We start from the raw sequence: 24007 nt of genomic DNA on the forward strand, positions 1-24007 counted from the left end.
ATGGTGCACAATGGGCAGGGCTGCACTCGGTGCTTCCTGGTGGAGGTGCTCCTGCAGCAGGTGGCTGAGCTGCGGGACACCGTCAATAGGCTTCAAGATGTCAGGGTAGCTGAGAGGGAGCAGGAATACTTGCTCCAGGCCCAAATTGTGCAGGGGCCTCAAGCGTCCCCTCTAGCTCATGAAGGAAAGAAGAAGGCCGTTAACCCGGGAAGCTGGGAATTAGTGACAAAAAAAAAAAACAAACAACAACAAAAAAAGGAGAAAGAGGACAACTAAAAACAAGGGGTTTCCTCCTAAATCTGTTGTCCCCACCCAGAACCACTTTGCTGTCCTGCAGGAGGCTAATGAGGAAACACACTCTAGACAGAAACAGCCGGCTGATGCACTGGTAAAGAAGATCTCTACTGGTGTTGCCAGGAAAAAGCGGTGGGTCTTAGTAGTAGGGGACTCTACACTGAAAGGGACAGAAGCACTTGTCTGCCGGCCAGACCCTGTCTCAAGGGGGGTGTGCAGCCTACCAGGGGCACGGATCGGGGATGTTGCAGAGAGGCTGCTTGCTCTGGTAAGTCCTGCTGACTATTACCCACTTCTAGTGATCCATATGGGTGCTAGGGATATAGTTAGTAGTAGTCTGGGGAACATAAGGAAGGACTACAGAGGCCTGGGAGAGGTGGTTAGGGCTTTGGAGCTCAGACTGTCTTTTCATCAATTCTCCAGGGTACAGGGGAGGACCTAAAAAAAATGGGGAGGATTGGAGAGGTTAATAAATGGTTCAAAAGGGTGGTGTCATAGTCAGGGGTTTGGGTGTCTTGAACACGGGACCCAAGCTTGTAGGCCAGGTCTAGTGGGGCCTTGTGGAGCTGGTCTGATAAAGAAGGGAAAGAGCAGTTTTGGTAGGAGGCTTGCCAGGCTGGTCAAGAAGGCTTTAAACTAGATGTGTTGGGGGAGAGGGGCATCATTCCATCCCAACACACCCAGTCAGTTGCCAGCACCTATCATAAATGCTTGGAGCAATGTAGATATATTCCAGCCACTCCAGCCAATAAGCTGGCTTCATTTGGAGCTCGGCTCAGATGCCTCTATACAAATGTCCGTAGCATGGGTTGCCAGCACCTATCATAAATGCTTGGAGCAATGTAGATATATTCCAGCCACTCCAGCCAATAAGCCGGCTTCATTTGGAGGTCGGCTCAGATGCCTCTATACAAATGTCTGTAGCATGGGGAACAAACAAGAGGAATTAGAGATGTGTGCACGTCTACGGGGGTATGATATAATAGGCATTGCAGAAACATGGTGGGATGGCTCCTGTGACTGGAGTGTTGGAATGGAAGGTTACAGGCTCTTTAGAAAAGACAGGCCTGGCAGGCGGGGAGGGGGGGTTGCCCTTTATGTTAGGGATAGGCTGGAGAGTATGGAACTCTGTCTGGGGACAGGTGAGCAGTCCACAGAGAGTTTGTGGGTCAGGGTTAAAGGGAATATAGCTATGGGAGACATTACTGTGGGGACTGTTACAGACCGCCTGATCAAGGAGAACCTGCGGATGAAGCACTCTATTGACAGATAGGAAAAGCCTCACACTCACAGGCCCTTGTTCTTATGGGTGACTTCAACCACCCTGACATCTGTTGGAAGGACGGTACGGCCCAGCACAAGCAATCCAGGAGGTTCCTCGATTGTGTGGAAGACAACTTCCTTCTGCAAGTAGTAGAGGAGCCGACAAGGAGAGGTGCCATGCTTGATGTCGTGCTCACCAACACGGAAGGGCTCGTTGGAAATCTGACGCTTCAGGGCAGTCTTGGATGCAGCGATCACAAGATGGTCGAATTTGAGATCCTCAGGACAGTGAGAAGAGTGTGCAGCAAGCTCACTGGCCTGGACTTCAAAAGAGTGGACTTTGGCCTCTTCAGGAACCTGCTTCAGAAGGTTCCATGGGATATAGCCTTAGAGGGTAGGGGGGCCCAGGACTCTTGGTTGATACTCAAGGATCACCTGCTACAAGCTCAGGAGTGTTGCATCCCAACCAGAAGGAAGTGCAGCAGGAGGGCCAGGAGACCTTGGATGGATAAGGAGCTCCTGAGGAAAATTCAAATGAAAAAAGAGGCTTATAATAAGTGGAAGCAAGGACAAGCGGCCTGGAAAGAGCATAGGGATGTTTTCTGGGAAGCTAGGGACCAGGTTAGGAAAGCTAAGGCCCACATAGAATTAAACTTGGCTAGAGATGTTAATGATAACAGGAAGGGATTCTACAGGTACATAGCAAATAAAAAACAGACTAGGGACAATGTAGGCCCCCTCTGGAAGCTCTCGGGAGAACTGGCTACACAGGATTTGGAGAAGGCTGAGGTTCTGAATGACTTCTTTGCCTCGGTCTTCACTGGCAAAGGCTCTGACCAAACCACCGAAGTCTCGGAAGGTAGATGCAGATGGTGAGAATGAAGACCTTGGGCCCACTGTGGGAGAGGATCTGGTTCAAGATCATCTTAAAAATCTGAATGTGCACAAGTCCATGGGACCTGATGAAATCCATCTGCAGGTCCTGAAGGAGCTGGCAAATGAAGCTGCTAAGCCACTGTCCATCATATTTGAAAAATCACGGCAGTCAGGGGAAGTTCCCGACAACTGGAAAAAGGGAAATATAACCCCCATTTTCAAGAAAAGGAAAATGGGTGACCTGGGTGATTACAGACCAGTCAGTCTCACCTCTGAGCCTGGCAAAATCTTGGAGCAGATTCTCCTGGAAGGCATGCTAAGTCACATGAAAATCAACAAGGTGGTTGGTGACAACCAGCATGGCTTCACTAAGGGCAAATCCTGCCTGAGCAATTTGGTGGTCTTCTATGATGGGGCTACGGAATTGATGGACAGGAGTAGAGCAGCTGACGTCATCTACCTGGACTTGTGCAAAGCGCTCGACACTGTTCCACGCGACATCCTTGTCTCTAAATTGGAGAGACATCAATTTGATGGATGGACCACTTGGTGGATAAAGAACTGGCTGGATGGCCGCACACAAAGAGTTGTGGTCAATGGCTCAATGTCCAGCTGGAGACCAGTAATGAGTGGTGTCCCTCAAGGATTGGTGTTGGCCCAGTCTTGTTCAACATCTTTGTCAGTGACATGGACACTGGGATTGAGAGTGTCCTCAGCAAGTTTGCCAATGACACCAAGCTGCGTGGTTCGGTTGATATGCTGGAGGGAAGGAATGCCATCCAGAGGGACCTTGACACGCTTGTGAGGTGGGCTGATGCCAAGTGCAAGGTTCTACACCTGGGTCGGAGCAACCGCAGGCACAGCTACAGGTTGGGCAGAGAAGAGATTCAGAGCAGACCTGAGGAGAAGGGCTTGGGGGTGCTGCTCTATGAGAAAATGAACATGAGCTGGGAGTGTGCGCTTGCAGCCCAGAAAGCCAATTGTATCCTGGGCTGCATCAAAAGGAGCGTGACCAGGAGGTTGAAGGAGGTGATCCTGCCCCTCTACTCTGCTCTTGTGAGACCTCACTTGGAGTATTGCGTGCAGTTCTGGCGTCTTCAACATAAAAAGGACATGGAACTGTTGGAACAAGTCCAGAGAAGGGCCATGACGATGATCAGGGGACTGGAGCACCTCCCATATGAAGATAGGCTGAGAAAGTTGGGGCTGTGGGAATCTCATAGCAGCCTTCCAGTATCTGAAGGGGGCCTATAAGGATGCTGGAGAGGGACTCTTCATTAGGGACTGTAGTGATAGGACAAGGGGTAGTGAGTTAAAATTAAACAGGGGAAGTTTAGATTGGATATAAGGAGGAAGTTCTTTACTGCAAGGGTGGTGAGGCACTGGAATGGGTTGCCCAAGGAAGCTGTGAATTCTCCATCCCTGGCAGTGTTCAAGGCCAGGGTGGACAGAGCCGTGGGTGACATGGTTTCATGTGAGGTGTCCCTGCCCATGGCAGGAGGGTTGGAACTAGATGATCTGAAGGTCGTTTCCAACCCTAACTATTCAATGGTTCTAAATAGTAAATTAGAGTTACAACATAGTTTTGACTAAACCACTTGCTATATATTTGCATCAGGGAAATTGTATTTTTCAGAAAGCTATCAGTTTACTGTAACAGTTAAGAGAAACTACTTCATTTATAGACATAGAATCATAACAAAAAACCCTAGATGGCTGCCTTGAAAAATACTTGCGGCAGTACCAGGTACTGTCATTTTGTTTCAGTTAAGACTGGCATAAACAGTTCTTGAAAGCTTACTTACAGTGGAAGAGACCACAAAAAATATTCTGCAGACGTTGCTCCATTCATGACATAATATTTTGGAAGTCCTTTAATAGTTTAAAATAAATCACCTTTGCTACAGTTTATTTCTTCCTCCAAGTGCCCCACAGGAAGGGAAAATGGTTGACTGCCATGAATTTTTTTTTGTCTTTCACATGCAGGAAGACTATTATATTTTCCTTCACTCTCTTATATATAAACCAAATTCAATTATTTCTGACTTCCCTATACATAATTTCTCCAACCTCTGCTCATTCTTCTAGTTTCTTTGTAATTTACCAACAGCTTTTCATGTGGAGCGTATGTCCTCAACACCAAATGCGTGTAAGCTGAAATAAACAGACATGACATGCCAAATCTATTTTCAACCTGTATAGTGGCATTAAAGTGGCACTAAAACATTTCTTTTCTCACGAAGTTAACCTTGCTTATAGTATGGCATTTCTACAGATATTTGGTTGGGTGACATAACAGAGTTTCAGCTGAGGTTCTTTGGCACAGCACTTCCACCTGGAACCTGCTTAGTAAAAGAAACTTTAAGCTTTTTTGGTGGGTGCAGTCTTTGTTAGCATAGATCTAGGATTAGATTCTTAGATGAATTAAGAACCTATGACTGACTGCATTTCAGTGAGAATTGAACAAGTTCCTGCCCTTGTGTCTCTGAGAATCCTTCCACAATGAACAGCCATATGGTTGAGTTTTACAATTCCGACATGGTAACTGGTGACTCCGGCTCGCACAACGGTGTAGGAATTTTTGGACTGTGGCCACTGCATTGTTACAATAAAAAAAAACCAGCAGTACAAACCTACATATTTTTATTTTTGTAAATCTATTGAACACATGGTCTATTTGACTTTGTTTTTGTTTTTTTTTTTGCCAGCTTTCTCATTCATTCTTCTTCTGAGTCGTACCTTAGCATGCTGAGAACACTAAAGAAGTAAAATAAGATTCTGATATTACGTTACTGATAGAGAAGTTACTGACTTCCCATTAAAATTAGGGGCTGAACAATGACAAAACTACACAGTTATTTGTTCTTTAGAAAACCATATAATTCCGTATGAGAAAATACCATCTGCAACACATGTCCTGTCAGCTGATATGTCTGCTGGGATAGATGTTACCTCTTAACAGATAAAGACATGCATATTTTTTCTAGTTGCTGCAAAATGTAGTTAATTTTTCATTTATATTTTCCTATGAGTAAATACATATTTCACTTCTTAAAAAAATCCCAGACCCCTATTTTTACATAGCTGTGCTGCCCAATACAAAACATTAGTGCAGTTTTTATGAAGAAATCAATTACATTTTGTTTAAATACAGTACAATACAAATGCACTTGGGAGCATATTTATTTAATCTGTAATGAATTGTTAAGTGCACATATTGATAACTTTTCTTCTCATATTAGTGAAGATGTCTTATTGTCACCTATTTTCAACCCAGTATTTTGATAGACAATAGCTCCAGTATTACCTGTCAAAACATTGTTAGGTGAAAAGATACTAAATTTGCTGCAGAAACTCTGCAAAACAAATGGAAAACTGTCTTTATCACAATCACATAAAACTCCGCTGCATAGCCTGTATTTTTCTGAAACACCTTTATGCATTTCACACAGATGAACACTGTTTTTCATTTTATTTGCTTGTTACCTACTGCTGTGCACATACTCTGTCTACATAGCTAAGACAGAGTACATGGCTCTGCCTTAGCTATGAGGGCAGCTATGTCAGATATCAGTTCAGATTTATTAAAAATGTTAGTAATGTGTGCATTGCAATCATAATAATTTAGGGTTCTTCCCAGGCCTGTTTTTGTGCTTTCCATGCTTATAACAAGACAGAAATCTTTGGTGGCCTGAAGTTTGTTTCAAAGCCATTCTCACCATGCAGTCCCAAGGTACAATTACACTTTCACCATGCTTATTCAAATGTTTTTGTTCCTACATATTTCACTATTGCCATCTCAATATTGAGACAGGATACATGACCTTTCTACTGGGTTTGTCTTTATCTTTCCCTTCCCAGGGAAAACCCAGCTTTTAAACCTTGATAAAGAAGATGACTGTTCTATGCTTTTATTTTTATGTACTCTTGTTTTATAACCTTGATGATGATGTCCACTTCCTTACAGTCAAATGAGTGTCTGGATCAGGCTCACAGAGTGACACAAATTTCCTCATGTATTCACTTAGTCATTTGCAAATGTGAATGAAGCTGGTAGGATCAGGACAAAAATGAAAACCTTCGTCACCACTATAGAAGTCCAGAATCTAGCTCACATTTGAATAATTGCCGGGGTCATTATAATGTCAGTTAGCTTTAAACTGATAGGAGTATTTTAACAGAAGATTCTAATCCTGGGCACTATGGTCCCACCACAAAAAATACTGCCAGTGAAGTTAAGAAGGAGGTGTTTCTATCAGTTCCAATAGATTATTTAAAACAAGGAATTATTTAAAATGACTAATTGCATAGCAAAGAAGAAAAGGATTGAATTCTCTTTCAAGTGGATGATCTACAACAATTTCCTACCCTAAAACAGGAGGCACAACTAAATGTTTCCTGTTTCAGGCAATATTATCTTTTGCTATAATGTGAGATTCTCTATCTTCATCTGATCATTCACATCATTCACCCAAGTTGTCAGAACATTCAGTTAATTCAGAGGATCTGACTGAACAAAAAGGAGAATATGCATTGCTGGGGGCACAGGAGAAGACAGAGAAGCGGGGAAGAGAGGTATCACACGTTAATGCTTTATAGCTTTCCTTAGTGTAACACACAAGTATTTTATTATTTTTTTTCAATCTCTAATTTGCAGCCTTCAATAAAGTTCTTCTATTTCACTTAGATTAAACTCATGCATGTGACAAAAATGCTACCAACACCGTTCCATGCACTGCCAGTGTGTATAATCCTTTTTGATATAAATTATGTGCACAGTAGCTGAATGATGGGGCTGACATTCTCTCTCTAGTCTGATTTAGGTCAAATGAGATTCAGGTGATGACATTTCATAGGAAACCAATAAAGTGTGAAAGGTTATAAGTGAAAGAGATTCTGTTTTCCTACAGCTTCCTGCCAGGCAAACAAATGGATAACGAATTCACTCTAACATCTTCATTTGACGAACTCAGTTGTAAAATATGTACATCCTCAAAGCAGAAGTTATTCAGACATCTAACACATGCAAATGAACTAACTTTCTGCAGATGCAATTAAAATCCTCATCTTTATCTGTGCAGTCCAGGTTAAAAAGGCTGTAGGACTACATAATGAAAAAAGCAAGCTAAACAGAAATGATGACATGGAGATGGAAAGCAGATGAAGTCCCGGAGAGAAATGATCGTGCCTTGCAGGAGAAATAATGATCAGGCTGCCAAGACACAAAAGCAATCAACATGGAATGAAAGGAAGAAGAGAAACAAAATTAGCAAAGATCAACTCTAATGGTATGTAACAGTGTTTGTATTTCATTTTTGAAATTTCACTTTGTCTCCTGCTTTGAGGATATGCTGTATAAAATAGATGGCATGAGAAAAAATAACAATAAGATGTTGTCATTTTATTATTTTCCCACACAGTGATTGCCACTGTTATGGCACCATCAATACCATTAATTACATTACATGTAGGTACTGTATTAGAAGAGGGAACTGGTATGCCATATTCACAGAATTGCAGACTCTAAGATTGAAGATGAATTATGTACTGTATAGCGGGTCTATAATGGTCCATATTGAGTGCATCAAACTCACTTGACCTATGAACACAGAATGAGCTAAATTATGCATAAAAATATGCAAGCATAAGCACTGAATACACACAAAATCCATTGACTAGATTGTCTGGTCTCTCATTATGCTTAGCAAACATACTGCTACTGAATGCTAATCACTAAATAGTGATTACCATTCTGATCAGTCATTTTTTAGGGTGTAAACGGCAAAGGCTAGAGTTAGCTTAAAACTCCGCTAAGCAACTATTGAAGAGAATGAGCAGAATTTCATTTAGTTACATCAAAACATCTTTCTAAACAGTGGCTATATGTGGCCTGCAGTATTAAGATAAACTCTTCAGTATTGAGTACTCCTTCTGCAATGGGTGGCTTATTAGGATTGGATTTTTTCTTAGCACTGATTCTAGTTAGCAGAAACTTTATTATATAAGAAGTAATTAGTGAAGAAATGGGCAAAATTTCATTTGCTTAATTCCAAACAACTGTCAGTGCCTAGACTAGACAAGGCCTGTAGACTCAAGATAAAATGAAAATTTCAATGAAACTACTCTCTGCTGTGTGCTAATTGCCATCAGGTATGTACAGGCAGTGGTGGTAATGAAGGTTGAATTTACATGTGGAAAGTGATTCTATAATTAGAATACTATACAGAGCTTTATCTGAAAAAAAAAAAAAATCCAGCTCTATTTTAGAAAAGTGATTAAATATGTAAGAAGAATAATGATATGCATGTACTTTGATAAGCCTCTAGAAAGGAATGACTTGCCAAAAGGCTCAAAAAGTTATGTAATCATTACAATTATATGTACCCAAGTATGTGAAAAAAAAGCCCATCAGTACAATAAGGTACTGCATTATGCTTTACAGTGCATTCCTCCCTCTTCCAAGCTTACTCATACAAAAACATTTTCATATGGAAATGGAGCTCATCAATAAGTTACTAAAATATCAACTATTATCCATTTATCTCTGTAAGATACTTTTTACTGACTTAAAATCTTTTCTGGAAAATAAATCTCCTCTCCTCCTCCCTAGTCATTTTCTCTTTCTGAACTGTTCTTGATCCTCTGTATTTATGGCATTTTTTTTAAATATGTTGCACAGCACTTGTAGGTACTTACCCCTTCACACAAGATCCCAAGACAGTGTACCAGCGAATGCCATGGCAGTATTTTCCTTGTTATTTATCTCCTGGACGTATGCTTGCAAACACTGATACTGTTATGGAAAGTTCCCAAGGGAAGGGATTGCCACTGATACAAAACTTACCCCTTTTTTTCTCTTGTTTCCTGATTTCTACATTTGGTTGTAGCTTCTGGTTTACACTACAGGTCTCATTACAGTGTTTGCAGAAAGCTTAGCAATGAACCAGCCGTGTAGCACCTTGAGTCCACATGGTTGAACACTAACCCATGTAGCAGTCAATGCATGCTCCCAGCAACAATAACAGCATCATAAGCAGGAAGAACCCAGGAGGAGCTGGTGTGTATCTTGACATAAAACACAGTTATTGTAAAAAGATATGATGAGGCAACCCCCTGCTCTACTGGAGATGGTGCGGAGAGCTTGCCTTTCTGCAAGCACAGACTTGCCTTTCTGACTGGCCACTAAGAAGGGCTTTTTCGTTTCATTTTTCTCACCATCTCTTTTTTTTTTTTTTTCACTCTTACTCTCCTTCCTCCTCCAACAACATCCATCATTTCCACCAACTGGTGAATGCTACCAAATACAGACCTTCTAGTGAATCTTCATACAACACAGTGATCTGTTACTACTCTATCACATTACTTATTATGTAACAATAAGGCATTATTACTTTTGTTTTCTCTTCACATATGGCATGTCTTTTATAACGGAACTTCTACTACTGTGCTTTATTGCATGTATCCTTGTGTTTTAGTCCTTCATTTCCTAATTTTACTTTGCCCTGTAAAATCTGAGATACTACAGATGAATTTATATTCTATTACTGCAGTGCAATTGTAGAGTTTTCCTAGCATCCCACATGTGCTTGAAAAAAAAATAATCTTAGGTTTCTTAAGGAAATGCAAATCCTTAATTATCTTAAGTCAAGATTATACCTTATAAAAGTAAAAGTGAATTCTGTTGACAGACATTAACTTCCTCATAACAGGACGATACAGTCATATTCTTGGTACTACAGAGGAAGTAACATTTTCAATCACCTTTTAATATTCCCAGTATGACTGAAACAGGGAAAAAAAACCCAACATATCATTGTGTATCAAGAGATTTCAAGTTTTTCAGACTACAAAAAGCCCTGTAAAATTAGTGACATGACTTTGTAATTTCACAATGGAACTAGCACTTTCTACATAAGTGATTTCCATAGTATGGGCACTTTTAACTGATAGCAACCTAAAAAAAAAAGAAATCAGTTTTTCTGCATAGGCAGGAGGCATACATGAAAGAAATAAAAATCTTAGATAAGTGATTACTCAGGTACAGTATTATTAACACTGTATATGCTTTCCTTACCCGGGACCTCTCCTCCAGTTTTGTCATCATGACAACAGTTGCACCCCGTTGCTCCCACATCATTCTCCAGAAGTCACCAAAGGTTTCTGGCAATGCCCCTTGTGTTGCTATATAAGCATTCTGCTTTCTGTATCCATCTATGTAGTTGGCATTGATATAGTCACTGCCTGGTATGCCTGCAAAGAGAGAAGAGTGAAAACATAGGGCAAATTTTTGTGCTGTCCTATTGTACAACGGCTAAAAATATCCTGTAACCCAGCTGGATCACCAAAACATAGGTTGCTGCACACCAAATAGTAAATGGGTACCAGCAAGTGAGTATGCCATTTGTGGAGCTAAGGGGTATGATATTTTCTCTGGGAATAACCATTTGTTTGAAACTAAAGGCTCTGTCTAATAAGGAGGTATAAAAGAAGACTGAAAATCTGTAGCAGATAGAGAGACCTGGGAGTGGAAACAGCAGCACTGAAAAGCTGGTCTGACACTGCCTGCAGTCACCCACCAATATGGCAGCCTCTGCCTGGGCCATACAGTAAAGTCTCTCTCTCAGATGCCTAGAGTAGGCTCTGTTTAACTCTCTTGTTGAACTCACTGTATTTCTTTTAAACATAAGAAACGTATTTATGTTGTCATAATATTAATAATACTTCTACATTCATTTTTCCCATTAAATGAGAAGTTAACTATGAGCTTTGTCGTAACAAAACACATTAGGTGATTCAGGTTTAAGAAACAGTGGAATTTGCTGTATGGTGTGTGCATGAAGTGAAGACCTCTTCAACCCTGAATAAAAAATTAAGCACATGAAAAGAAGGTGGAATCCAAGACCTGTGGGCACAGTGGACCTACACTGTCAGTTCCTTGAGGCTCAGGTATTTTGGACAAGACTTACAGAGGCACTTTGGGCATCCCTATCAGACACATGTCCATGCTTTAAGCCACATGGAAGTGAGCCAGCTCCTAAATGGAATCTATTTAACTAAGCCTGTTCAGTGCCATGTGTGTACTGAGAACTTGGTGATAACATGCTGTTTGTCACGGTTGAGAAGTATTTTCTTAGTAAAGATTGTGTTACTAGTGTGGACAAATAAGGCAACCATGCTCACAGAAAGGGGTAAGTATGGATATACAGATCTCAGTACTGTCCTGCCTGGATTCAGCAGTGCAGGACATGTGTCCTGCTTTCAACTAGGACCATGGGCATACTGGAAGACAAAGCATGGCAAGCACCAGTTCTGATGTCGCTTATGCTCTAATTGATGACTTGAAGAGAAGATACTCATGTGAAATCTCAGTGCTGGTGGGATGGCAAAGCAGTGTTTCACACATTACTGCAGTGTTGAACATGGAAGTGCTCCCCAGCAGAGTCAGCTCAAGTACTGAACTGTGCATCATAATAAAATGATACAAAAGGTTTGTTAAAGTGATTAACAGAAGTTACTTCTTTGAGCAGAAATGAACAACTTCTGTTCACACAGCCAATCTGTCATGCCCATATCTACAACCCCAGGATACAGTGCAGGTTCCACAAATTGTTTAAAAGAGTCAAGGTGATACAAGTTCCCCAGCTTATTCTAAAGCCATGATTATTTTTACTCCACCAAGCAATAAAGTTGTTTTTTTTTTGGCTATGAAACACAACACACTATTGACTAAATTTAAAGAAATATTTCTCAAGTCAGAAATTGAACCTCCAAATCTATTCTGATGTACTATCTTGTGCTGGTGATCCCAAATCAGGAATAATGGGGGCTGCACATTCCTACATTTCCTGACAGCCAGTGGCATACCTCTAAAAAATCTGAAAACTAAGTCTTGCAGCATCAGTGGGGGTTCAAAATATTTTGCATTTGAATGGAAAATAGGGGTACCTCTTTAATGCTTTTTTGTTGTTGTTTGTGATACAACTCGAAGAGTTTCTCCACTCATTCTGGGTAAGCTTAGTACTTCATTCCACTACTTAGGAATGAACAAACCCACTGATTCACTGTGACACTAATTAAGACCCAAGATGATTTTGAAATTATTCAGGTTATGGGTTATTGCAGTTGTAGTCTGGAATAAAATTTTCCCTTTGTGCCCAAGAAAGCTTAATAGATTTTCTTGGTTTATATGCCCAAGCTATATTTAAACACAAATTTTAATTTGATTTGACTTTCTGTACAATTGAAGGAAAAATGTGACAAAGTATTTCAGGGAAGGACAGAATTCCTAATTTCAGGGGCACCAGAGAGGCAGCAAATGTACTCCTTGGGCAACATGCATGAATGGGCACAGGAAGCCTGGTTGACTATGTCTGGAGCTGATTGAAAGTATTTTCTGGGAGAAAAACTAAACAAAATTAAAAAACCTTTAACACTGCACAGTTTATAGTTGAAAAGCATGATTTCCCTCCAAGAAAAGCAGAAATTGGAGTTCAAAAGATTCCTGCTTGTAGACCAAAAGCTTTTTTACATGACACTTTTTACTGTGGATATTGGAATTAATGACTTAGAAAACACAACTGCTTGGCACAATGCCATATTTTCTTCCTTTATCAAGATAATAAAAACATTGTTGCACAAAACAGATGAGAAAGAAAAATGAAACCAACAGGAGAAGTCTATATCAACTGGGTATTATTACCAAAGGAACTGAGAAACTTGGTAAGAAATGCTTTCTGCATAAATTAGAATTATATTATGATGCTTAGTATCACACTTTGAAGCATATGTTATAAATAAAAGCCTGAGGAAAAAACGAAAAAGAAAAACAACACTTTGTAAAGTGGTTAAATGATCTTCTGGGAAAGCCGGCCTCTGGAGCTGATACGGCACAAATTCAGTATGAAAATTAAGCCTGAGAAGTATTGCTGTGTACTAAAGAACAATCTTTATAAATCTCAGCTGCCACTCCCAGTACCTAATATAAAAAAAATCCTGAATCTCTGCAATTGCAAATACTATTCTTACTAACAAAACCCCAAAATAAATTAAAAATAAATAAAAAATAATTCTAACTTAAAAACAAATTCTTTAAATTAGAATGAATAAAAGCTTTCACATTATATATTCCTGGATCACAGATTCAAGTAAGAAAGAATTATGATTAACAATTACTGATATTTGTAAAGAAGATTTCTTTCTAGCTAGGTTAAAGTGGAAATTTCCACCCTATTTCTCCACTCACCTTTTACCAACAGAACATAAAACATCCTGTATGTTCTTTGGCCAGAAAAATCCTTTAACAAGGCAACTTGGCCTCAGTGGCACAATAAACAGGACTTGGCTGGGACATGGACAGGAAAGTCTAATTACCACAGGACCTGAGCAACTGTTAGTGACTTAACTAATGGAGTTTTAGGACAAACTAGGTGCTGCTCCAACACTTTGCACTGCAAGATTTTCATCAAGGGTTTATCTCTAGCAGAATACAGTACTGTATAGGGTTATATCTCCACTGAGATCAAGAGAAGGATAGGATTCAGAATGCTCAGCTATACGGTCTCTCTCTCACGCACAGTATCCATTGTATGTTTTCTTTGTTCTCCATTCTCACAGTTCCTTCAAGTATCATATACTCATTTCTCAGACGGTCTCTCTTCATCGCTGTTTTCATGTATGGCCCCAGTTTCACATTCTGTTCCCAAATCTTTTGTATTCTATAATACCATTTTTCCACTTTCACTTTCTGTCTCACACTTTGCCACACCAGCTTTGCGTTATCAGATGCGTCCCACGTTCCATAAACTCCACAATTCATAAAGTCCTCTAGGGAAGGTACCTTATCATAAAAGGCCTAATGAAGTGTATACACTTTAAAAATAACATACAGAAAACCTGAACACCTGTTAATATCTACACTGACAAAGCAGAAACAATTGTCAAAGGCAAATGGTCTTTTCTCATTCTGAGCTGAGAAAGGTAAACAATTTTCTGTCAAGTCTAATAGTGAAAAAACAATTTTACTACTTTGACTGTAGTACAATGAAATCCTGCAAACCTTTGTTAGCTGCCATAGCTTGAAGGAAACATACCCATAAGCACAGCAGCAATCGCCATCATTACTTAAATTTGGGTTTAATAGTTAAGAGAGGTTAACATATAAAAACATGGGTCAAGAAGGGGACAAAACAACCAAATCTTACCTTCAGTAATATTGACATGAGCCTTAATTAAGTCTGTTGGCATCAGTGGGGTTTATTGCAGATTTCCAATAGCATACCTGAAGTGTATATTTAGGATAACCCATGCAATGTAACCTGACTTTTACAAATTTAATGAAGGCAGAGACACAGTTTCTGCACAAAAAGTCAGCTAAAGACCAAGCTTCCAAATCATAATTCTACTATAACTACTTTCTAGTAGCCTTTTCAACTATGGTGATGAATGACCAGAGTCTGCAATCTCCTTATTCTGTCAGACAGAATTGAGTACATTGGAGGAAGAATCAGAAGAGTCGTTAAGCGTAAAAGACATCCTATTTTCGAATATCTCAAGGGAACAAAGCAGTCCAGATTTTACAGGGTAGGAGTGAATAAGCAATGAAACAAAACTGACCAATGCCACAATTAAAGAGCAAAAAATTAAAAATATTAACACTATAGCTCCTGATATAGTGAGATGTATTAATGAACTGAGATGACAGTACAGTTTGCTGCAACACAGACTCAGATCCAAAAGGCTAATAATGTAGACAGCAAATTTATTCACTTGATTTCCTGAATACAGTTATAATCTTAAATAGGTTTAATTAGACTTTACATTTTATTCACAAACTGAAATCAAATAATGAAATTATTTCAAGCCTTTACAAAGGCTAAGCACTGAACAGCCTTTCTATTTAAAACAAATTAAACCATAAACTTTTACTTCTGTCCTGCCTTCCTAAGAAATGTACTGTTAATCAGAAAAAGTGTGTGAAGTAATAGGATTTAACTCGGTCATGCTTGTAAACAAGTTGGAAAAATGCAGTGATGAACTCAAAATGCTGGTGAAGCTGTGCTATTGGTTTAAATCAGTGACTGATGCTTTCAACTATGTCAGGGCAAAAATGAGCTAAAGCAGCTACTAGATGCCAGTAACAACTATTTATGTGGAAGTTGCTGTAACATAAAATCTATATAGTTAAGGAGATTATCAAGTTCAAATGGTCTAAGACAAATCTGTATGGTAAGAACTAGTGAAAAATGAAGCAGCACAACACCAATGAACATACTGCAGTAATGAACATTGGTAAAATAAAAGCTTTTTACAAAGATTGAGGAAAATTCACTACATATCATCTTAAGGATGTAAGGTAAGAAGTTAAAAAAATGACAAAAAAAAGAAAACCTACAGACTGCTGGATTGTGGATGGACGATTAGGACTAGCAGAGTCTGGTGAAGAGGGAAATTATAAAAGATGGAGCCTCAAAGTGAAATGTTGAATTATAGAGAATTATGGAAACAAGGCAATGTTAAAAAGGGGTGGGTGTTTGAATTCTATTCTATGACTCTAAACAGGACAAAGAAAGGGATTGTGCAGTGCTCAGAAGAGAAACATTTAAAAGGAAAGAAAAAAAAGTGAGAAAAATACAAGGTGAGATGTACGGATAGAAACTAAAAACTAGGGGATGCAGAAAATCTGCAGGCAAGATGTGAAACTAGGAAGGTGTGCAGCAGAAGAACAGACTGAGAAACAGGAAGAGCTCTGTTAAAAAGAAAGAAGCTTGGATTGTTTTGTTGTGTCTTGTTTTAGAAGTTGGATCATATTAAGAAAGTGTATGGAATGAAAGTAAACAGACTATTCAGTGCAGTATTTCAGAGATGCACGTAACAGCATTGTGCCAGCGCACTGGCCACAATACACTGAGAAAGCAGCATCTTGCCTTATAGTGCAAAGCAGATATAAAAATCCAACACGAAGTCATCATACTCTGATTACTCTGCAGCTGTCTGAAACTTGATTTAGCGATTCTCCAGCTCTTTAAGACTGAGTAACACAAAGTTAACTATCAAAGGAATATTTTTTAAATAGAAATATTAATTTATATCTCAAAATGATGCACTAATGGAGGTTGTAAGTGCCTCTACTAATATGAAATGAAATTATTTCAGGTTTGATAATTCCTCCGAAAACTAGTTTCAATAGGGGTATGCATAGTAAATTGTGAGGTGCCAAACCTTCATTACCTGTTTAAGAAAAAAGCCACTGGACTTTTTCCATATCTTTCCTCAATGGACAGTGTGGGTATGTATACAAGAAAAAGTCAGAATTGTTCTGAGCTGATTTTAAGGGTATCAGGAATGACACAATTTTTTTTTGTTAAGTTAAAACTATAACAGCAGAAGTTGAGCCATAGGCCAAAATTACTACATCCCTAAACAAGAACCGCCCATGTGCACTTGCAGCCCAGAAAGCTAACCGTATGCTGGGCTGCATCCAAAGATGCATGACCAGCAGGTCAAGGGAAGTGATTCTTTCCCTCTGCTCTGCTCTTGTGAAATCCTACCCTGCAATGCTGCCCTCAGCTCTGGGGCCACAACACAACAGGGATATGGACCTGCCTGAGCAAATCCAGAGGAGGTCCATGAAGATGATCAGAGAGGGTTGAAGACAGGCTGAGAGAGATGGGCTTGTCCGGCCTGGAGAGGAGAAGGCTCTGGGGACACCTCAGGGCAGCCTTCCATTACCTAAAGGGGGCCTATAATAAATCTGAAGATGGACTTTTTATAAGGGCATGTAGTTACAGGACAAGGGGTAACGGCTTTACACTGAAAGAGGACAGATGTAGCTTAGACATTAGGAAGAAATTCTCCACTATGAGGATGGTGAGGAACTGGCACATGGTGCCCAGAGAAGCTGTGGCTGCCCAACCCTGGAAGTGTTCAAGTCCAAGTTGGATGGGGCTTTGAGCAATCTGGTCTAGTGGGAGGTGTCTCTGCCCATGGCATGGGGGTTGGAACCATATGATCTTTAAGGTCCCTTCCAACTGTCATTCTATGGTTATATTTCTATGATTCTATGAACTTGTCTCAACATTGCTATTGAGACCACCACCATTAACTCTGCTCTAGGAAGTCTACTTCATAGAGACTTCTACCCCATGAAATTTACTTCACTGGTATTTCGCTACCCTGTTACCTCATCACTGATATACTTTTGTTGTTTTTAAGGCACTCCAGGCTTGCAGCGAGGAGGGGTATGCAATCATTCCAAGTCTGTAATTATATACATATTGCTAGCACAATGCAACAAAAATGCAATGAAAGTCTGTGATTCTTCAGTAGATATTCAAGAACTTATACTGACCAGACCACTTTCTAAATCTAAAGATGATGGCCTACATATTTGATGATCATTTTCTAAGAACTGCCAATCGCATAAATATGAATATTATCAGTTTCTTGCCTTTTTCTTTCTTGATCATTCATAGTATAGTCAGGGACTTCTAGAGGTAGCAGCATTTTTAAGCCACTAAATTTCCCATCAAACAAAAATTACACTGCTGAAATATACTTTTTTTTTTTTTTTTTTTTTTTAAAATCACTAGCATTATGCAAACCCATGTCACAATGAACAGACTTAATCTTGGACGTCTCCTGAAAGAACTGGAAAGACTTTTTAAACAGCAGAATACTTAATTATTTTTTCCCTCCTTACAGGTTTAAGATCACAGGCCTACCTCTTTTAACTTGATTTATTTCTCTTTTAATTGATAAATTCTGCCTTCAAATCCATTTAGATACATATAATAAGCTTCACTATATTATAACATTCTTTCATTATAATATAGAATTCGAAGTGTCCCTCTCAGACATATCCAAAGACAGCAAAACATGAGCAATGGGATTTCAAAAACATGGGAACAAAATTTGGCAAAGTAATATTTTCTTTCAGGTGGAAATTAAAATTACTGCTCAGATTACCAACCTCAGTTTTCCTTTTAAAGGGTCACCTAATGTAATAAAATTTGTAAGAGTGGAGAGTTCAATAATATAAAAAACTATTTATTGCAAAGTCAACAATTATGATGTGGAACTCCATGCTATATGTGGGTACAGAAGACAAGAACATAGCTGGGATTCAAAACCAACTTGCACAGTAACATAGGTAAAGGAGATTTTTATAAAAACAATATTCAAAATATTGATTTTTCTGGTAGCATGAAAATAAATGCAGCTGTCAACAAACTAAAATGCTAGGCAGACTGTGTATTTTCATTGTAGAAATATTGACTTAAAACTTGAAAGAGAAGAAGTTATTACCAAATGCTAAGACCAATGTATTAAACTTATGAAAGTACAGAGAGCGAATTTCAGAAACGCAGTCATGTAAAATCCCAGGGTTAAAAAAAAACTTAAAAGGATAATTAAATACTAATTTATTACTGTTTTCAAAGCAACTATCATAGCATAAAAAAGCATTTAGTATTTGGTTTACGTTGCTTTTTTCACCATAAACTGAAGACTGAGAAAATACTTAAAATTATGCAAACCACCAAATTGGTCAAAATCCCATTTGTGGTTTCACATCTGACATCTTTATTTCAAAAGGCTATAACATTTTTCTTTGTTTAGGGTCACTGACTACTATAGGGTTAGAATTTTTTGCCTAATTATTGTATTTTTTACTTCAAAAAAGGAATCGAACATTACTGTTTAACTGTATGTCATCTCTGCTCCTTAAAATACTCAGTCCTTTCCTACAGTACCATGTAGATTTTTTTTTTCCATATTTTTACTACGTATTTATTTAAGGTAGCATAATGTATTGTGCAATTTGATGAGCTTAATTATTTACATTTTATACTTTTTGTTTTCTGTTTTGCCTCTTAAATTCTCTTCTTATGTTAATTTTCTTTCAGGGAACCAAATTTCATGAGTCATTTACATGAAGGGGAACTTGGAAGGACTTTTTAAGCCCAGATGTCTGACTTACAAATTAACAAATAAATTTATCTGTAATTACATCTTTTCTTTCCCTTCTTCCCTTCCCTACCCCCCCCCCCCCCCCACTACACAACTCTTTTTCCAAACAAAATTCTGTGAAAATATTGAGTCTTCTGTCAAATGGACTTATTTCTGAGTTAAACATTTTGTTCCAAATAACTTTAAGTAATAATTCAGAATGGCTGCCCAATTGCTGTTCCTGGCTTTTCCTGACCATGTACTTTATTGAATATTTTTTGAATATTGATATTTTTATTGAATTACATCATATATAATGCTAATTAAAATATAACATCTTCAGTGTTGAGACAGGTAGTTCTACTCGGTAGCGTCAGATATCTATACAGCTATATTCTTCTACAAGGCAAAATGAAAAAATGCAAGTGATGTTACATAAAATCTTGTCAGAACTGCTCTATGAGCCTCAGAGCTGGAACAAACATAAGCTGATAAGCAAATTTTTCAAGGCAATCATTTCTTATCTGTGTTATCAAAGCCCATGGTATGCAGCTGAAATAAATAAGGAAGGATTCAGCCACTGGGATTGCTTTTTTCTTCACCTAGCAGCTAGTATTTAAATGCATTCCCGTATAAATACTGTCTTAGTATCCAGTTTCTTCAGGTTTGGAGTAGCCAAAGATAAGCTGTTCATAACCGTAAATTAAAACACCTTACAGTTTAACTTGTAGGACTGAAGTAATTATGACCTTGAATACAGTTTCCTAGATCTTATGCCTCATATGCAAGCCCTTTCAGAGTTACTAAAGGCAAATTTTATTTTCATCACCTAAATTTATAGTTGATTATATTCTGGCAATCATTAATACCTGACTGTCAACAAAATCTGTCTTCGTCCCAGGAAGTAGAACAATGGTAAGGCAGAGCTGCTAAGAAAACAAATCCTCTGAGTGAAAACCAAATGCCTCCCGTTTCTTTAGCACTTGATACAAGAGACACAGTCCCCTGGGCTGATCACCTTGGCCAGTTTTCATAAGTTAAGTTTCTAAAACATTCAAGATTTTGGAAAGCTTTTGGAGAAAAAAAAAAAAAAGGAGATATAATAAAGATTATTATATCCCTCTTCCATTCCTTTGACAGTGAAATATTGAGGTTCCAACAATGCATGTGGACATTTGTTTAAACACTCTTATCACTCAGATTGCAGATAAAAAAAAAATTAACAGAGGATTCTCAAAATTCTCCTTGAGAACATAAAAACTGAAATGATTCCCTCCCCCTTCCCCATTAGGATTTGGCAAATGAAACTGAATAAGCAGATATATTGATAAGGTTATTGACTGACCAAAACCTTAATTAATGCATGGTTACTGCTATATTTGCTTTGTAGAGTTAGTATAACAGCAATAATAATTTACTTTAGGTAACACATTGGCATATATAGAGAGACCTGATGCATTCAGTGCTATATGTGATCCTGTGTTAATTTTAGTGCATTTTCATAATTTAGTACTGAGAATACATATCAGAAAAGGACTGTCATTATAGGAATTTACTGGAAGTAACACTTCTTTATAGTACTATGCAAAGATACTGGAGGTAAAATTATACCAGATTTTAGGATTTAATTAGTTTAAATTCAAAGGTCTCCTTACCTTCTATTGCTGAGAGTAGAACACGAGAGTGGTCATACGCAATTACATTCGCATATCTATTCTTTGGTTTGTTTACTTCCAGGTTAGAGTGTTCCCATGTGAACTGCTGCCCAGGATCAATGGACTTCAAAAGAGAAAGAGAAGAAAAGCTAGGACTACATGTATTTATAATCATTACAAACCATATGCTCCCATAGTTTATAGAGTCACAGAATCAGGGTCAGAAGGGAACTCTGTAGATCATCCAGTCCAACCCCACTGTCAAGGCAGGGCAACTTACAGCACATTACCCAGGAACGCATCCAGGTGGGTTTTGAATGTCTCCAGACAGGGAGACTCCACAAAGCCCACCAGGCAGAATGTTCCAGTGCTCAGCCACCCTTAATGTAATGCAGTTCTTCCTTACTTACAGTTTAGTCTGGAAATATTTTGCTTTTGAAAGAAAACTATGACTTCAGGACATGGTAATATATTAGAATGCAGTATATAAAGCATTTTGTATTTATGCACCCAAAATTTCCACAAGGAATTTAAACCATAAGCTTTTCAAATCCAAGGCTTTCCCTTCAGAAAGGCAAGGGTATTCTATCCATCTTTTTATCTTTTCACTTAGTCTGGGTTCTCGCATAAAAGAGGATGAACAAAAAATGTCAGAAATCTCCAAAACACTGGGATGAAGAGGAATAAATGTTTTTGTCTTTCTCTATTACTAAGCACACAAGTTCAAATAATTCAGTGGCCTGTTTACTAAATAAACTCTAAATATTTCTGAAGAAGTTTTCCAGAAGAAAAATAACATTATATCTGTTCTTTCATTTTGATGTCAGGCCGACATATGACACCAGTGTTGCTCAGGGAATGAAGTGCATATCACCAAGAGACAACATAAAGAGACTTGATTTTTATATCCTTGAGTCATAAATAGGAAAGAAATTCAGGCATATTTGAAATTTTAATGATCTCTTATTTATACACACAACTATACAGTCCTAGAAGCACTTTTTATTCCCTGCTTCCTTCATGTTCCAGGATGGAATTACTTAAGCTTGTCCCACCCTCTGTCATCCTTCATCAATAGGAAGATTACAGGCTCTATTGCTTACTTTTATACCTCTATGCTTGAAGTATACATACAGCTGTGTGAATATAAAAAATGCAACAGATGATATCTGCTTATACTGGCTATAGTAGCACCTGTAGGAAAGGTCATCTCACACTGAAAAGTCACAGTTAATCATGTAATGTTTTACTTTTCCTTGCGGCAACATTACAGTTCTCAAAATTATTCCATCAATACTTATGTACAAGCGTTGTTTGCAGCTCCCTGTGCTAGGTTGCTGTAAATAATTAAAAAAACCCCTAATGACACAGATGAATATAGATGGGCCACTTCACCACGACTATGTTCACTTTCCATGAATAGACCAGGAAAAAAGCACAAGTGCGAAGACCCATACTGTCACTAACGCATCAAGCCATCATTTTTACATCGCTTGTTCTGACTCCTCCCAGCCTTAAAACAGCTGCGAGTCCATTTTATGTTAATGGAAATGAACTATGACCTGTAATCTATTAGTGTAGATATTATCAGACAATGAACATGTGCAAAATTAGTGTGATCTGTTGGGATTTATCCCACAGCTTAATAATCACTATTTGGCCAGTCAGAAAACTGTTTTGTTCACATGCACAGAATCACAGAATAGCTAGGGTTGGACAAAACCTTAAGATCATCTAGTTCCAACCCCCCTGCCATGGGCAAGGGCACCTCAGACTAAACCATGCCACTGAAGGCTCTGTCCAACCTGAACTTGAACACTGCCAGGGATGGAGCATTCACAACTTCCCTGGGCAATCCATTCCCTTACAGTAAAGAACTTTCTCCTTATATCCAATCTAAACTTCCCCTCTTTAAGTTTTAACTCATTACCCCTTGTCCTATCACTACAGTCCCTAATGAAGAGTCCCCCCCCAGCTCCCCTATAGGCCCCCTTCAGATACTGGAAGGCTCCTAGGAGGTCTCCATGCAGCCTTCTCTTCTCCAGACTGAACAGCCCCAACTTTCTCAGCCTATCTTTATACAAGAGGTGTTCCAGCCCCCTGATCATCCTCGTGGTCCTCCTCTGGACTTGTTCCAACAGTTCCATGTCCTTTTTATGTTGAGGACACCAGAACTGCACACAATACTCCAAGTGAGGTCTCAAGAGAGCAGAGTAGAGAGGCAGGATCACCTCCTTCAACCTGCTGGTCACGCTTCTTTTGATGTAGCCCAGGATATCCATCTTTATATATCTTACACAGTTTACTTAGTAAGCTTCAGAGCATGACTCTTCTAAAATAACAAAAAAAAAAGAAAAAAAAGAAAAGAAGAAAAATCATTTTATCTGTCTGCCTGAGAGAGAGGTCTTAGAATACCCCACCATTTGTTTAGGCAACCAAGTCACAGTACCTTATTCTATCCACTAATATCGTAGACTAAATCAACCTCTATAACAGTTAACAGCTAATTTTCCTGACTTTTATTTTCACTGTAGCCCTCTGGAGCTAGGTCTGGCTAAGTTCCCCTGCATAAAATAGGTCAGATCTGCTGAGCAGAGGAGTGCGATGGTTCAGGTTCCGGCTCACTCTTTGGATGCTACTTTACCTACAGTACTTGAGACAGTGTGGCAGCTCCTCCCTCAAGAGGAAATGAAATGGAACTTTTTAGAGGAGTGAGGAAGAAATAAACTGCTTGGGAGGCCACAAAAATTTTACTTGTGGTTTGGATATGATTCAATTGAGTTGTATCGCTATGTGTGTTACTAACAGTTCAGAAGATGTTCTTGAATGGTTAGAAGGTCTGAATGAATCTGATTTTTTTTTCATTTCTACACAATTTTTGTGCCAAAAATAGATTTAAAAGAACCTAGCCCAATATTTGGGTTTACAGACCTAGCAATTTGTGAGACAATGCTTAACATATATTAATATGCTAA

At 38.8% G+C, this 24007-nt stretch overlaps 1 protein-coding gene across 37 annotated transcripts in view; it reads right to left on the reverse strand.

The window, feature by feature from the left end:
* Positions 1 to 24007, reverse strand: part of PTPRD (protein tyrosine phosphatase receptor type D) — a 601423-nt gene that overhangs the window by 43417 nt on the left and 533999 nt on the right. For all 37 annotated transcript variants that reach the window (XM_061479480.1, XM_061479517.1, XM_061479518.1 and 34 more), the window contains 2 exons: positions 21033 to 21156; positions 10508 to 10683 (listed from right to left, as the gene is read on the reverse strand). In XM_061479480.1, coding sequence (XP_061335464.1) covers positions 10508 to 10683; positions 21033 to 21156 — 300 coding nt within the window. The remainder of the gene's footprint in view (positions 1 to 10507; positions 10684 to 21032; positions 21157 to 24007) is intronic.

Source organism: Pezoporus flaviventris, unplaced genomic scaffold, assembly GCF_033815535.1.
Source record: "Pezoporus flaviventris isolate CSIRO_AGI_PZ_B2104156 unplaced genomic scaffold, CSIRO_AGI_Pfla_v1 ptg000150l, whole genome shotgun sequence".
Lineage (NCBI taxonomy): Eukaryota > Metazoa > Chordata > Aves > Psittaciformes > Psittacidae > Pezoporus > Pezoporus flaviventris.